This window comes from Rhineura floridana, chromosome 3 (assembly GCF_030035675.1).
Source record: "Rhineura floridana isolate rRhiFlo1 chromosome 3, rRhiFlo1.hap2, whole genome shotgun sequence".
Lineage (NCBI taxonomy): Eukaryota > Metazoa > Chordata > Lepidosauria > Squamata > Rhineuridae > Rhineura > Rhineura floridana.
In genome coordinates, this window is record NC_084482.1 from 216553080 (window position 1) to 216570214 (window position 17135).

The window sequence follows — 17135 nt, forward strand, 5'->3', positions numbered from 1 at the left end:
TGGAGATTTGGATTTGCTGCTCGATCTGGGGAAGAGGAATGCAGTCACAACAAACACAATTATCTTTGCACGACAGGAACATCGCCAAAGGTTCCCCACACCTGTTTCACAGGATTGAGCTCCTAGCCCGTCCTCTTATTACAGTTTAAACCAGGGGAGGGGAGAACCTCCAGGCCTCTGGCCAAGCTTGGCTCGCCAGGGGTCCTACTTTGGTCTCTGGGGTCTTCCCCTCCCAAACTATGCCCACCTGCTCCACACCTATGTGGCATCAGTCTCAAGGCATTATTGTTTTACAGGGAGTGTCAGGTGGTGGTGCCCAGTAGTGGGATCTTAAGAGATCTATGCTAGGGCCAGTGAGAGAACCGTTTTGAGAGCAGGACCCTGAGGTGGGACTGTGACAGGGTGGAGACCATGGGAGGGGTCTGACAGTGGTCAGGGTGCCTGCTGCAGCCAGCAGGATGGCCTGCTCAGTTCCCACTGCCTGAGCTATTTTGTCTGATCTGCAGAGTCAAGCTGCCAAGCGATGAAACGTTTCCAGAGGGTTTCTAGGTGCTCTCGTTCAGACTTAGTCCAGGCCTCTGATTGGTCCGGTCAGTCTGAAAACCCTGACCAGGAGGTGGGGGAGTATAGTGAGGAAAGGCCAAAAGGGCTCAACAAATTCGTAGCAGTTCTCTGGACCGGCTCACCAATTGGATTGCGAAGAAGATCTGTTAAAGTTCTCCTTGTGTGTTTGTGTGTAAAAACAGAAATCGGTGGGTATGGCACACCTCTGAGACAGGAAACCAACAAACCCTGCTTCCATTCATGAGCAACTTGCTTGAGGCTTTCGTTGTTTTTATTATAACATTTCTGATCACTACAATATTACTCTGTAAGCGATGTTCAAAATTAAAATACCAATACAACACATGATATCATCAATACAATAATAACAATATCTGCCTGAATATGTGTACTCCCAATTTTGAAAGGTTGAATTCAATTAAAAAATAGTTTTATTAAATGTTTTCAGAAATCTTTCAGCCAATTCAGTTGTCGCAGATGAAAACCTGAAACTTGTATCTTTTCTGGCAGACGTCTTGTGTGGATTCAGCAGGTACCAGGAACAGATGTAAGCTGATGCCTGGACAAGCTGGGGATGACAATGACAGTCAGGAGCACCACAAGTTCATGACTGATACCTGAGATGTGGAGGCTGTTTGCATTGAAGTGCGTGAGTTGTTTGTCAACTTATGTTGCCAGACCACTCTCTATCCCCTCCCCAGAAGTGGATCTGAAGAAAGTATTCAATGCACTGAGCAGTGACTCGTATTGTGGAGATCTAAGGAGTATGAAGAAATTTTGGTCATCAAGTGTGTTGAGAGTGTGTGATCCACAGCTTTGAGGGACAAGGTCGACTTTGTTACACAGTTGCCAAATTACAAGACCATTGCTGGAATTCTCATCTGCATTTTAATTAAAGTCCCTTAAAATTAAATTCCATCTTAAACAACCATTCATATGGCTTCTCCCTGCTGTGAGTTCTTTGATGGGAAGTGAGATTGGAGCTCTGACTGAAGCTCTTTCCACATTCCGAACATTGATATGGCTTCTCCCCGCTGTGAGTTCTTTGATGGGAAGTGAGACTTTCATTCCGACTGAAGGACTTCCCACACTCCTGGCATTGATATGGTTTCTCCCCACTGTGAATACTTTGATGACTGTGGAAGTTTGTGCTTGCATTAAAAGTCTTTCCACATTCCAAACATTGATATGGTTTCTCCCCACTGTGAATTCTTTGATGACGACGGAAATTTGTGCTTGTATTAAAACTCTTTCCACATTCCAAGCATTGATATGGTTTCTCCCCTGTATGAATTCTTTGATGTGAAGTGAAACTTTCCTTCCGGCGGAAGCTCTTTCCACATTCCAAGCATCGATACGGTTCCTCCCCACTGTGAATTCTTTGATGAGAAGCGAGATTGGAGCTCTGAGTGAAGCTCTTTCCACATTCCAAGCATTGATACGGTTTCTCCCCGCTGTGAACTCTTTGATGGGAAGTGAGATGGTGGCTTTGACTGAAGTTCTTACCACATTGTGAGCACTGATAAGGTTTTTCCCCTGTATGAATTCTTTGATGAGAACTGAGATTGGAACTCTGACTGAAGCATTTTCCACATTGTGAGCACTGATATGGTTTATCCCCTCTGTGAATTCTTTCATGGGAAGCAAGAGTGGACCTCTGAGTGAAGCTCTTTCCACATTCCAAGCATTGATATAGTTTCTTTATGCTGTGAATTATTTGATGGGAAGTAAGACTGAGTCCCTTTCCACACTCCAAATATTTACATGGTTTCTCTACTGTGCCAGTTCTGCCAAAGTCTCCCTTATTCATTTCCAGATTATCGGCTTCTGTAATGAAGACAGAAACTGGTTAGAGCCTTAGGAGATAATGAAGCCCCAAATCATTGAAAAATGCCAAATAAACCTTGTCATAAAGAAGGAACGGAAGGAAATTAAATGGGCAAATCTTACTACAGCCTTTGTTGACTGCTATTAACTGACAGCTGATGCGCTGCAGACTGGTGGATTTCTACTGGGTATTCTGAACTGTGAGGAGTAACGGAAAGACAGGATAAATCAGAAACTTGAGGCTCCATCGTTCAGTGGCGGAGGCTGTTACTTGCCTGCAGGCCCCAAGGCCAATCCCTCATTTCTTTAGTTAAACCAGCGGAGAGGAACCTCTGCGCTTTGGGCCTAAGCAGGCTTGGTAGAGGTCCTAACGTGGCCTGTGAGATTGTTTTCCCCAGACCTGTGATGTCAGGGCAGGCAGGACAACAGGGAGCTTAATGTGTGCTCCTAGGGCTCCCTTACAGTGCCGTCAGCCCTGAGACTGAATCTCTAGGAACAGCTGCATTAGGGAGTTCCTGATGCAGCAGAAACAGTGGGTCTCTCAGTGCTGATCAGAGCGAGGAACCATAATTTATCTCCTATACAAGTGAGCTCCCTGGGTCAGTCGGCTGCCTGTTGCTGACTGCTGGCCTTCCAAGGGGCCTTCAAGTTTTCACCCGATGTCATAAGGATGTCAGATGATTGACAGGCGAGTGGCCCTGTCTGCAGGGGTGGTGAAAGAAGGATCCAGTCCGCCAGCTGAATCCAGTTCCCGCTCTTGAGCTAAAGGATCTTGGACGGAGCTGTTGGGCATGAGAATTTAGAAAGATACTGCCAGTCAGAGCAGTCAATAATAGGCTAGATGGGGCTATGGCTATGGCAGGGCTGTTCCGTCAGACTTCTGGGATTCTTATGATGTCTCTGCTCTTTTAGTACATTGCTCCATGTTAGTCTTAGCAACTAGGGAAATGTTGTAATGACAGATGGTCAATAATTGTCTGCAAAAGCAGGTGAAGGCAAATAACAAGAGAGATTTATTGGGGGGAAGGGGAGGAATAGGGGGGGGCAACAATCAAACACAGGTTTGTGAGTAAAACCAATAAACTCAACCTAATTTGCTAATTACATGCTACTTGCTTAAAGAGAGTTTTGCATTTCAGCAACAAGTTATTGATTTCAGCAACAACCCTGAAACTGGCATTTCAAAAGGCCTGGGCCATTCAGACCAGTCTGACCACTGTTTAGAGAGGCATAACTGGAGGACGCATATTCAGAGGGAAAGCAGCTGATGGCTGTCTGTTGAAGGTTCACTGCAGCGGTGTTAGAATCCCAGATGCTCCAAGTGGCGCTGTGGAGCTACATAAAAATATTGGAGGTTCATAATAAGTCGACATAATGATTTTGAAAACAGATATTATGATCCCACAGGGAGCCTTACCAAGAGAGGCCATGATCCCACAGTTCTCCGCCATGACTTCATTATACAGAGTCCTCTGGTCAGGATCCAGCCGCGCCCACTCCTCATCCGTGAAATACACAGCCACGTCCTCAAAGGACACCGCACCCTAAAGAACAAGAAACCACATTTCCCTCTCATAGACAGCATAAAGATTGTCTACTACACATTGCATTGTTGTTTTAGTGGATTTTTTGTGGTCCACATTTTGATTATGGAATGTTAATTCCATTAAAACATTCAGATAAACTTTCATAATTCAGTTTTACTGTGTATGTTAATGATGGGCGTTTCTGTTTAATATTTGTGAAATATTTAGTTTTTATACTGCTTAGGAGGCTATTCTAGTAATAAATCGTATATAAATTAGTAAACGTTGCTGCTACTGATAAATAACTCTAGCTACATTCAAAGGGCTGGTTAATGTCAGGTGGCTGGTCATTTGGATTGAAACCTTCTCTGAGTGACCTTCGCAGTGTTTGCTGAGGGCAGACTTTAAAGAAGCACGGAGAAGGAGGGAGGTTTGTTCAGGCCCAGAGAGGGGACAGAGGCACCCAGGCTGCCCCCAGCCTCTCTCCCCCCCAAGGATCACTCCCCCTACCTGTTCCAGTGTCACAGCAGCTACTTTCCCTCCGCCACAAAGGAGAGATGGCTGAGGAGGTCTTCTTGGCCTCATGTCACCTGTGAGAGACAAAGGTGGTGATCTGTTAGATCGTGTCTCCCTCTATGACCCTGTCCGAGCTTTGAGATCATCTGGTGAGGCCCTGCTCAATATTCCATCTTTCTCACAAGCTTGCTTTGTAAAAACACAGAATAGGGCCTTTTCAGTGGCTGCCCCTAGATTGTGGAATTCCCTCCCTAGCGAGGTTCGACTGGCTGCCTCACTTTCATCCTTTCGTGCCCAGGTTAAGACTATTTTATTCAGACGGGCTTTTAACTAATATTGTCTTTTTTAACTTTTACTGATTTAATCTATTTTTAATTGTTTTAAACTGTATATTGCTTGTTTTTAATTGATTATGGTTTTTATTTGTAAGCCGCCGTGAGTTCCTTGGAAAAAGGGCGGGGTATAAATATTTTAAATAAATAAATAATGAACATGCATGTCTCAGAAGTTGAGCAATACATGTCAAACTACCAACAGACCTTTAAAAAAGTCTTATCTGCTCAGTGCCATTCAGGTGTTTGTACCCATTTCGTATTTTAGTTGGGTGACATCCCTTCCCTTTTGGGCTCTTGGCCACAAGTATCTCATCCCCCCCCCCGAGATTATAAAGACGTGATTATTTCAAACTTGATAGGAGATAAAACTGAGATAAATCCCAGTAATCCTTACCCTGTGGCCTCTCTCTGGGATCTGATGGAGTCTCCTCTGCCTTGGGGAGATCAGCGCCCATTCCTGCCAACGGATCCTTTCCCTGAAACAGCAACAAGGATTGAAGGCATTGAAAGGGGAGGAAGATTACAACAGAAATGGCAGAGGCCAAAACCTCAGGGGTATCACGTATCCTTTCTTGGAAGCTTTCCTAAAAAGGTTGGGCAATGGGAAGAGAATTTTGGGATACCCCCCCTCACACTCTTGGCCCCTTGGAACTATCCCAATGAAAGACACTCACCTGCTGCTCTGCCTGCTTGTCGTCCTCTGCCCGGCTCAGGAGGAAACCTTCGGCCAGGGCCACCGCCTGGGAAGTGGTCTCCGCTCCACATTCCCTCACCCAGCTCTCCATCTCCAGTGGAAGGACAGCTAGGAAGTGCTCCAGGACCACCAGGTCCAGAATCTGATTTTTCGTATGTCTTTCTGGCTTCAGCCACTGACGGCAGAGATGGTGAAGTCGGCTGCAAACCTCTCGGGGCCCTCGGGACTCCTGGTAGCAGAACTGCCTGAACTGCTGGTGCTGCACGTCTGAGCTGAGGGTGTCCTCCTCTCCCAGGACCTGCTGCATGGTTCTTTCCCAGAATCCTCCACTGCTCCCAGTCTTGATGGCATGGGAGCCTTTTCCTACTTCAGGGCCAGTGGAGTCTTGCTCGTCCATCTTGCTCCCAGGAAGCCTCCAAGAGCTCCGAAGTGTCTTTTGTCAATTTCTGTCTGTCTTAAGAAGTCCTAAGAAGTCTGTCACTAAAAAGTCCTACAAAGCCAAGACATGGTTCTGTTATAGAATTAATAATAATAATAATAATAATAATAATAATAATAATAATAATAATAATAATAATAATAATACATTTAATTTCTTTGTCGCCTATCTGGCCGATGGCCACTCTAGGCGACGAACAAAATCATTAAGATACAATTGAAAAATACAGCGATATAATATAAAAACAATACATCTGCAACAACAATATTAAAACTGGGCAGGAGGCATTACAATTATAACAATTAACCCTCCCCAGATACCCCAAAGGCCTGTTTAAAGAGCCAGGTCTTTAAGGCTTTCCGAAATACATTTAGGGAAGAGGCGTGCCGGAGATCTTGTGGGAGGGAGTTCCAAAGAGTAGGGGCCGCCACTGGGAATGCCCTCTCTCTTGTACCCGCCAATCTGGCTGTTTTTGTTGGCGGGATTGAGAGAAGGCCCTGTGTGGCCGATCTTGTCGGGCAGCATAATTGGTGGCGTTGAAGGTGCTCCGTGAGATAAGCTGGGCCGAAACCGTGTAGGGATTTAAAGGTCAATACCAACACCTTGAATTGGGTTCGGAAAACAACTGGAAGCCAGTGTAGATCGAACATTGGTGTGATGTGATCGGCGGTGACTATTCGTAAGTAGTCGAGCCACCGCATTTTGTATAAGTTGTAATTTCCGGACCGTTTTCAAGGGTAACCGCACGTAGAGCGCATTACAGTAGTCCAAACGGGAGGTGACCAGGGCGTGTACCACTAGTGGGAGCTGATGAACAGGAAGGTAGGGTTGCAGCCTTCGTATGAGGTGTAGTTGGTACCAGGCTGCCCGGCTCACTGCCGAAATCTGAGCCTCCATGGACAGCCTGGAATCAAGCACAACCCCAAGGCTGCGGACCTGGTCCTTTAGGGGTAGACTCACCCCATTGAACTTCAGGTCAATATCGCCTAACCTTCTCTTGTCCCCCACAAGTAGTACCTTGGTCTTATCAGGGTTCAACTTCAGCTTGTTCCTTCCCATCCATCCACTCACGGATTCCAGGCACTTGGACAAGGTCTCCACAGCCAACTCTGGTGAAGATTTAAATGAGAGATAGAGCTGAGTGTCATCCGCATATTGATGACACTGCAGCCCAAATCTCCTGATGATTGCCCCCAGCGGCTTCATATAGATGTTAAATAGCATGGGAGAAAGGATAGAGCCCTGTGGCACACCACAATTGAGAGGCCAAGGGTCTGATACCTCCTCCCCCGCTACCTGTTGGTACCTGTCGGAGAGAAAGGAATGGAACCACTGTAATACAGTGCCTCCAATTCCCAATCCCTCCAGGCGAAGTAGAAGGATACTGTGGTCGACAGTATCAAAAGCCGCTGAGAGATCGAGGAGGACAAAAAAGGTGAATTCTCCCCTATCTAATGCCCTCCTCAAATCATCTACCAGAGCGACCAAGGCTGTTTCAGTTCCGTGACCAGTCCTGAAACCCGATTGGTATGGATCCAAATAATCCGTTTCATCCAAGTGTGCTGACAACTGGTTGGCCACCACTCGCTCAATGACCTTGCCCAGAAATGGTAGATTCGAAATTGGGCGGAAGTTATCGAATACTTGGGGATCCAAGGAGGGCTTCTTTAAGATGGGCTTTACAATTGCCTCCTTGAAGGCTGATGGCATCACACCCTCTTTCAAGGATGCGTTTACCACCGCTTTGATCCCCTCGCCCAATTTCTCTCTGCAGCTCACAAGGAGCCACGAAGGGCAAGGATCAGTAAGACAAGTGGTTGGCTTCACAGATGAAAGCACCTTGTTCACTTCCTCAGAAGGGAGAAGCCGAAACCGATCCCAATTTACCGGCGTGCAACTGGCCAACTCTGGTTCATCCACTGTGTCCACGGCGCACGGGATCGAGCTCCGTAAGTGTTCGATTTTATCAGTGAAGTGTTTTGCTAATAAGTCACAGGAGGCCTTTGACTGTTCCAAGGGTTCCTGAGCAACTGGACCGACCAGGCTTCGGACCACCTGGAACAGCCTCCTGGGACAGCACTCCGCAGACGCAATAGAGGCAGCAAAGAACCTCTTCTTTTCTGCCTTTATTGCCACTTGGAGGCAGCTACTGCTGCTCTAACCTGTGTCCGGACATCTTCGGAGCGGGATTTCCGCCACCGGCGCTCTAGTCGTCTCACCTCCTGTCTCAGACTACGAAACCTTGTTGTATAACATGGTGCTAGCTGAGTTCTATTCAGGGGGAGAGGACGTTTCGGAGCCACCCGGTCTAATGCCCTGGTGATCCCCACGTTCCACTGCTTCACCAGGGTTTCGACCGGGCGACCTTCAGCAGGTTCCAATTCCCCAAGCGCAGTCACGAATCCATCCGGATCCATCAGGCGTCTGGGGCGGACCATTTTAATAGGTCCTTCACCCCTGCGGAGGGGGCATGGCAACGAAAAGTCCATCTTTACCAGGTAGTGGTCTGAGCATGACACAGGAGTGGCATGAATCACTCCCAACTTCAGACCACTTCTCTCCTCTCCCAGGACAAATACTAAGTCGAGAGCATGACCGGCTACATGGGTGGGCCCAGTATTACTTAGGTACAGTTCCCAGGAAGCCATGGTTTCCAGGAAATCCCGAGGGGCTCCTATGAGAGCGGCCTCGGCATGCACGTTAAAGTCACCCAGCACTTAACAGCTCTGGGGACAATGCCCGTACAGCCGAGACCACCTCCAGCACCTCGGCCAGGGAATCTGCCGTGCAGCGGGGTGGGCGGTACACCAGCAAGATCCCTAAACTGCCCTTCGGGCCCAACCTCCAGTACATACAATCAACAAATTGAGTCCTATGGAGGGGAGGTCTGGCAAAAACCAAGGATTCTCGATAGATGACTGCCACACCCCCTCCCCACCTTCCCACCCTCGGCTGCTGTGCATAACGGAAACCTGGCGGACACATGGCCTCAAGAATTGGAGCAGAGGCTTCGTCCAGCCAAGTCTCCGTAATACATGCCAGGTCTGCGCGCCCATCCAAGATCATATCATGGATGAGCGAGGTTTTCTGAGCCACAGACCTGGCATTACATAACAGCAGTCGAAGGTCGGTAGGAACCTTGCGTCCCCCAGTTTTCGTCTGGTTCTGAACAGACCCGGAACATGGGATGGATATAATGCATCTGTCCCGTGTTCCCCTATTCCGGCATGGTCTGCTAGCAGCACCCTTCCAGCGCCTGCCGCCCAAACTTTCTATAACTTGGCCCCCCACCTCCCTCTCCGGCTTGCACATGCCTCTATCCCTATCTGCTTATCAACAGGCCACCCACCCTAATAAAATTAGTCCGGAGACCCGCCTCCGTACCCTATAGCAGCAGTATTTACTAATTTAAATTAAATTAATTACACCAAATAATTAATTAATTAAACTAATTAAATTAATCAATTAACTAAATCAATACAATTCAATCCAATTCACATTCATACACATTCACACATTCATACACCTATACATCCATACATACACCAATTTAAAACAGGAACCGGGTTGTGATAGCCGGCCAGAATGGTAGTCGCATCCGGCCACAATGATAGATCAAAGCAAAAGCATTGAAGCTGTAATAACAGGTCTGTGGAATACTTGGTCCGGGTCACGGCGACAAGGTCCTAGCCGACATGGGCGGCAAGTAACGGCAACGACGACAGCACGACGGCGATGTAAACAGCGTCCCACCAGCAGCGCATCCCGCGACCAGGACGGCCTACAGCAGCAACGATGGCGCCAGGTAATAAGCAAGCGGCAAGCGGCACGATGATAGCAATACAGGGCCGCAACGCCCCGATATTCTAGTAGCGGCCAACCCGCAACGGCAGCCACAGCGCGCGAGCAGGAAGTCCAGGCAAGCAAGCAGGCAGGGTACAGCCGTGGCGAGAGAAAAAACAACAGAAATTACTACAGTATCAGGACCGGAAAAACTCCCTGAGCAAGCATGAGTGTGTCTCGCTAGGAAGCATGGCAGACGGCATCAGGGCTCTACCTGCAAAGGAGCTCAGACTGTGAGCTTGCTTCCTTGCTTGCTTTTAAAAAAGGAGTAAATCTCTAGGCCTCCGAAAAGGAAAGTCACGAAGGAAAATGTGCTGGCAGCCAAAGCAATTTCTGTGAGACGAACCAGCCTGGCTGCTTCTGCTTTTCAGTGCTTTTAGCCAATGCGTGAAGTCAGAGCTGTGAGAAGCGAGAAGAATCCCTGCGGTCCTAAAGTGCTGCCGCTTCCCCCTCCATTTGAGGACACTTTTCCTTCCTGCTCCTGACTCGTTTTGCAGCCCTTGGAGATTCCACAGTTCCAAAGACCTCCTGCAGGGGTCCGAGGGCCAGCTTCTTACGTGGCCAACCCTCTGAGGGCCAAGTGGGCGGGACCAAAGTACTAGTGGGTGGGGCCAAAGAACATCACTAAAAATCCAAGCTAAATGAAGTTACATAGCTAAACGCACATGTACATACAGACAGCCATATTTTTTTCTTATTTAGTTCTTACACTTATATCCCATGTTACCTCCAAGGAGCTCAAGATGGTGAACAGAGTTCTCCCTCCCCATTTTGTCTTCACAAGAACCCTGTGAGGTAGGGTTAGACTGAGAGTGAGTGACTGGCCCAAGGTCACCCAGTGAGCTTCACAGCTAATAGCTGACCACTTCAAAAGTGAAAAAAAGAAATAAAGGCGCACACGTACGGACGCCTGTTAGAAGTTGGAAATCTTTTTGTCTCGTGCTTTTTACAAAGCGCACACACATATGCACACGCAGACAAACACAGAGCCATACATTCTATTAAGAAATTTATTAAGAAAAAAAAGCCTCAGGATATGCTCATGTGCAAATAGACACAAACACACAAGAAGACGGCTTGGGGGGAGTTGCAGGATTTTCCTCACATGAGCCTTGTGCATAGCTTGAGAGAGAGAGAGAGACAGACAGAGACAGAGAGAGAGACAGAGAGAGAGCTCAACTATGGAGTTTAGTGCGTTAGTTTTACTGATAATAATGGTAGCGCTTCTGTCCCACTTTTTAACGTTCCTTTCACACTGCAATACTGGATGCCTTATGGAGCTGTGGCTTTTTGACAGATATACCACCATGTCGCACTGTGTTTCCATTCACAGCAGCGGGCATGGTGTGGCATCGCGACTCCCTCACCTTTCCACACATGTGCAGTTCTGTTCCCCCATGAAAAAGGCGGGAAAGAAACATAGGCCGGTAGATTGTCCCCCCATAAGCTTTTTGCATAGCTTGGCACAGAGAGACAGAGAGAGAAAGCATTCAGATATGGAGTTTAGTGTGTTAGTTTTAATGATTATTAAGGTAGCGCTTCTGTACTGCTTTTTAACGTTCCTTTCACACTGCAATACTGGATGCCTTATGGAACTGTGGCTTTTTGACCGACATGGTGCCATATCGCACTGTATTTCCATTCACAGCAGCGGGTGTGACACAGCCATGAATGTCATTGGACATCGCGACTCCCTCACCTTTCCATACATGCGCAGTTCTGTTCCCCCATGAAAAAGGGGGGAAAGAAACATAGGCCGGTATATCAGCCCGCATTTTGTCATTTTACTGCCACAATTTTCTGAGTTAATGGGGTTGCAAATAGATATTTTTCTGGAAGCAATTAACTGAAAAGAGCGCTACATTTCCACTAGATGCTGCTAGGTTTCCAGAAGTGGCCTTTAGGTCGTGTGGAAGATCAAATGAAATGTGGAAATGGCCAAGAAACAAAATGTTGGGGAAATGGAATAAACTGCTGTCTGAATACAGCCAGGCACATATGCAAAGCCTGAAAAATATAAAGAGTGGAAAAAAAGAAGGCTTCAAGTCACACGCTTACAAAGACTTGGCAGACGGGTGGGGTTGTTGAAAGTTCCAGAGGGTCTTTTATCAGGTTTATACATAGTTTAGCACATGCAAGCACGCACTCACGCACACACACAGAAAGCCTGAAGAAAGGGATGTTTTGGGGAGCAGGGTCCCTAATCAGAGCTTGGAAAAGTTACTTTTTTGAACTACAACTCCCATCAGCCCCAGCCAGCATGGCCACTGGATTGGGCTGATGGGCGTTGTAGTTCAAAAAAGTAACTTTTCCAAGCTCTGGTCCAGCATACTACGAGCTAATCTGCACAAAAGAGCAGAGCCTTAGCCACTGAGAAGAGTCTTCTCACATGCTTCCTTGTCCTTTCCTGCTGATTGGAGCCGGAGTGAAAAGAGGGGAGTCAGCTGCTGAGAGGTAGCCCACACTCTCCCCTTTCATGCTGACTGGCTCCTAGGGAGGTCTGTTGTTGTGGGAGAAGGCATTAACAAGGACCTCATTCTCAACCCACCAGCAAAGAGAGGGGGAGGGAGCATGGCTGTGACTATCATGAAGGGATGCTGCTCTTCTGAACATGCCACTATGCTGCTGCTCAAGAGAGAGAAAAATAAAGCCACGAGAAAAACACACACAAACACAACAAATACACATTCACAGACATCTAGGCTCCACAGTACAACAAAACCCTGCTCAACAGTCCTGCTGCTTAAGCGTAGCAGGCCCCACAAAGAGAATGGGATTCAGAACGCTCCAATCTGAAGGGATTCCAAATGACCAAAGTGGATCCTCCTTACCAAAAGCAATTGCTACCTTTCTCAGAGGTTGCCAAGGAGGGAGGAGCAAAGAGGAACGGTCCTCCACATGCCCAGAGAGACCTTAGCAACCAGCACAGGAATGGATGCTCTGGCACCAAATTTAGTAAAATGGTACAGAAAAGCATCCTGCCAGTCACCCCCCCAACTGCTCATACCTACATGCATAAATGAAGCCTGCTCCCACTTTCCACGGTTCTGCCCCAGTGACAAAACCACTGAGACAATTAACAGGATTTTTGTTTATTTATTTATTATTTGATTTATATTCTGCCCTTCCTCCCAGCAGGAGCCCAGGGCGGCATGTGTAGAATATATTAAAGCAGTGGTTCCCAATCTGGGGGCCAGGACCCCCAGGGGGGCCGCGAAGTAATACAGAGGGGGCCGTGAACAGTAAAGAAATGAATTATTTATTATTTTTTTAAAAAAAGTCTTCACTCCCTGGACACTGTCTGCTTTCCGCTGCCGCTGCTGCTGACACCTCCCCCTTGCTCCAAACGAGAGGGGAGGCCTTTTGCTGAAGTGCCAGAGCATCTTTCAGGCACACTAAGGGCAGGCATCTCCCTATAAAATACATGGCAGATGCCAAAGGAGGCTGAGGGTGGAGCTACCAGGAAGAAGAGGGGATTACTAGCACTGATTCCCGTCTCCTTGCACTGCCGCTACTGGCAACGCCCTTACTTAGAATGAGAGAAGAGGGCTTTTTGTGAAGCAAAAAGAAGCAAGCCTGCCAAGAAAGGCTGCTTTCCTCCTTCCTTCCTGGCAGCCAGCCTGCCTCCCTGGGGGGAGGGGGTCACAACTTTTTTTCAGCTTATAAAGGGGTCCCCGTGCTCACAAATGTTGGGAACCAAGAATAATGTTTATGCTATTAATTTAACTGTGTTACAATTGTTACTTGATTTCATACCCCTTTTTTAATAAATGATTTTAAACATAGCAGGCTGCCTATATTTAAGTTCTGAACCGTTCTGCCATCTAGTCACAAGAAAGCCTGTATCCTCTTTAAATTAAATTCCCATTAAACACAGACTTACTTCTGAGTAGATACGCCTATCACTGTAGTGCAAGTACACTGAGTGTGTAATCAGTGCTAGCATTTATGTCATTGCAGAGGAACATATGCCTAAGTTTCTTTGCTAAGTGTTCACATTTTACATATGCCATGGTGGGGGTGGGAGGATTCCTTAACATCCAGTCACTCTTATTGGGTAGTATTTGCAGGGGGTTGGACTTGATGGCCTCGTGGGCCCCTTACAACTCGACCAGTCTGCGATTCTATGATAATCCGAATGCAATGGAAGAGGAGGTCAACTCAGCCTTGCAGACCAACTTTAAATCCTCTCACCACCTTCCAATACATACCGAAAGGGCCTTCCTGCCTTAGCAAATCCACTCCCTGATTTGGATGTTATGGTTGGTTTTTTAAAAAATGTTTTCAAATATATTTTATTTTTAATGTATTTTAAAGTCTGCTTTAAAGTGTTTTTAGTGCTTTTGTTTGCCGCCCTGGGCTCCTGCTGGGAGGAGGGGCGGGATATAAATCATAAAATAAATAGATAATAAATAAGAATGGGGGAGTCCCAGATGGATCAGCTGCACAGCCCCCCTTATGCACCCTCCGCCGTGTCCCTGGGACTCCCCTTCACCCAAATGCAACCGATTAGGGGTGGGAAACTCACCAGATCCCAGAAGGGGCCGCCGATGCAGCCCTTGGCGGAGACAAAAAGCGCTCCCTCTCTCCTCCCGCCGCTACAGGAAGGGAGACTTCGGAGGACCCCGCCCCCCATTTCCTGTCCCCTCTAGGAATCTGGCTCAGTTCACTTTAACCCTTGGAAAGCCAGGAGCGCCAAGAGCGCCTGTCTCTTTATTTCTCTCCAAAGCGGGAGCCTAGGAGGGAAACGTGCATGGGGCGCCCAGGCAGGGATGCTTCGCTTCCAGCCCCTCCGGGTTGGCGCTCTGACCTTCCGCCCTCTCTCTCCCTGAGCGAAACAGGAGGGAAGCCTGCGGGGAATGGCTCTTGCCCCCCCCCCGCTTTGCTTTCCAGTTCTTTCCTAAGCAAGGAATTTTATTGATTGATTGATTGATTACATTTATATACCACCCCATAACGAAAGCTCTCCGGGTGGTTTACAAAAATTAAAAACACAGAACATTAAAAACAAATAATACAATTTTAAAAACCATACAAAGTTTAAAACCATGACACACAGATAAACCAGGTAAAAGACCTGGGGTCAGAGCTCAGCACATGCTGTTAGAATGCCTGGAAGAAAAGGAAAGTCTTGGCCTGGAGGCAAAAAGATACCAATGTTGGCGCCAGGCACACCTCGTCAGCAACATCATTCCATAATTTGGGGGACAATAATGAGAAGGCCCTCTCCATTGTTGCCAGACTCCCAGCTTCCCTCCGAGTACGCACCCGGAGGAGGGCCTTGGATGTTGAGCATAGTGCACATGCGGGTTCGTGTCAGGAGAGGTGTTTTGTCAGGTATTGTGATCCCAAGCCGTGTAAGGCGTTAAAGGTTAAAACCAGCACCTTAAATCTGGCTTGGAAACATACAGGCTGCCAATGTAAGCGGGCCAGAATCAGTTTTATGTTTGAATCTTCTGGTCCCTGTTACCAATTTAGCTTCTGCATTTTGCACAAGCTGCAGAATTCCCATCATCCATCTTTCATAAGCAAGAAATTCCCATCTTTTGAGGGATGGATGCGAAGAAACATTGTTGCTGCCTTATTGCCTTTTTTCTTTTTGGTGGCCCTTCATTCAGGCCAGTCCCCTGGAGGTCCAAAGGACAAGGACCCAGAGATGCTTAAAGTTCTAAATAGTGGCGATGGAGGCTGGTGACCACTAGTGTGGTCGTCTGGGGAGACTCTCAGGGGGTCTTAGACCCTTTACTTTTAGGGGGGAGCAGGATCCAGCAGGGTCTCTATGTCTCCAGCATCTTGCGAGCCAATCAGTATGAAAGAGGAGCATGTTAGCCACCAAGAAGAGTGTTCTCAAGTGATTCCTTGTCCTGGATCCTCAGCCTCGTCACTTGCCTCTGCTGGGGGGAGAGGCCAAAAGCCTTCTGCCTGCACTTTTGGCGGTTTGGGGATTGGATTGCACCTTCAGGCATCAACAGAAGCCGGGGTCTGCAGGGTGAAAATGAAGTTTCAAAACCTTATATGATAACTGTACTAAGTTAATAATCCGTGAACATAAAGGTGGAGACACAGTGTGTTTTTCTCTTGCCAAAGAGCCTATCTTAAGAGGATATAAAGAAGGGAAGGGGAGAGAAAGACACGGACCAAAGTCTTGTTCAGTTAAAAGAAACATCAGGGCAGGGATATGGCAAAAGAATGGCGTGAGTTGCAACCTGAGTAGCTGTGAGAAGAATAAAACCTCCATATACAGAAGCAGTGTACCAGATCCCAAATCCAGCGAAGAAATGCTAATTTTGTTTTACAGTAAATCATTAAAAATAAATCTAAGCAAGGGGGGAAATACGCTTTCATTAGTAATACAGGTTTTACGCTTATGTTAATTCCATGGATTAACAACCTGTGTACAAGTCAGATAATGAAGCGATGAGGCTGATATCACACACAAAAAAGGACATTTTGCCTCCTATCTCAAATTCTACAAATGGTCAGAACTTACTCGGCATTTGTAATCAACAAAAGCTGGGAATCTGCAGATTATGGTTCATCGGGGGGACGACTACCTCCTTTACCTCCACCCCTGCAGCTTTCTATCAGAGTCTCCTGCCTTTGAGTCTTTCAATTACAAGACCATCGGCCTTTCTTCAGCTGAATGAGAGCCTTTATTTAACCCAACTTACAATGTAGTTTCATGTGAGGCTGGCACTGACACACAGAAAGACAGGAAGCTGCCTTATATTGGGTCAGACCCTTGGCCCATCTAGCTAAGTAAAGTCAACACTGACCGGCAGCGGCTCTGCAGGGTTTCAGGCAGACCTTCCCAGTCCTGCCTGCAGAGGCCATTGGGGTTTGAAGCTGGTACCTTCTGCATGCAGAGCAGCTGTTCTCCCACTGAGCCACGGCTCCTCATGACAGAGAGACTGTGGCTGGGAGCTGAGAAGGGATGTGGGGCAGGTGGGCGTGGTTTGGGGAAAAGAACACCCCCACAGGCCACAGTGGGACCACTGACAGGCCAAGTTTGACCTGAGGGCTAGAAGTTGCCCTGTGGTTTAATCTGGAATCCAGAAACGGCCATGTAGGCTAGGAGCTCAGTCCTGCGGAACAGGTGCGGGGAGCCTTTGACAATGTTGCTCGTTCAATGCAGATGAAGTTTCTTTTGTTGTGACTGCGCTCCTCCTGCCCAGAGCCAGCAGCAAATCCAAATCTCCGCTCCCTGCCCTGGTGACTGGAAAGCTAGAAGGATCTTGGTCAACTTCATGAAGGCCTGCAAAGAAAATCCCCTTACCATCAGCATAGCAAAAGGGAAACTTCCTCAAAAAGCATGTGTGGAAACCACACCGAAGGCTGCCTCCATTGTATGAGGGGAACCCCCCTCCCCCAAAAAGCGAGGGAGAACTCCA

The 17135-nt window shown here is 47.5% G+C and overlaps 1 protein-coding gene across 4 annotated transcripts; it reads right to left on the minus strand.

The window, feature by feature from the left end:
• Window positions 1–813: 813 nt before the first annotated feature.
• Window positions 814–14513, minus strand: LOC133381602 (zinc finger protein 883-like). Of its 4 annotated transcripts, none has more exons than XM_061620936.1 (7): window positions 14273–14513; window positions 9562–9767; window positions 5443–5952; window positions 5163–5244; window positions 4428–4507; window positions 3809–3935; window positions 814–2391 (listed from the first exon to the last, which is right to left on the minus strand). In XM_061620936.1, the coding sequence occupies exons 3-7, from the start codon at window positions 5857–5859 to the stop codon at window positions 1457–1459; spliced, it is 1641 nt and encodes a 546-aa protein (XP_061476920.1). In that variant the 5' UTR covers window positions 5860–5952; window positions 9562–9767; window positions 14273–14513; the 3' UTR covers window positions 814–1456. The 4 variants fall into 4 exon arrangements, with proteins under 4 accessions (XP_061476920.1, XP_061476919.1, XP_061476917.1 ...); XM_061620935.1 differs by having other exon boundaries at window positions 9562–10342; XM_061620933.1 differs by lacking the exon at window positions 9562–9767.
• Between the last annotated feature and the right edge of the window lie 2622 nt (window positions 14514–17135).

Coding starts and splice junctions, on each gene's coding strand:
- LOC133381602 (XM_061620933.1), bottom strand. CDS start 5,859: ATGGACGAGCAAGACTCCACTGGCCCTGAAGTAGGAAAAGGCTCCCAT. Junction 5,245..5,442: donor ACAAGCAGGCAGAGCAGCAG/GTGAGTGTCTTT, acceptor TTGCTGTTTCAG/GGAAAGGATCCGTTGGCAGG. Junction 2,392..3,808: donor TGGGATCATGGCCTCTCTTG/GTAAGGCTCCCT, acceptor TCTTCATTACAG/AAGCCGATAATCTGGAAATG.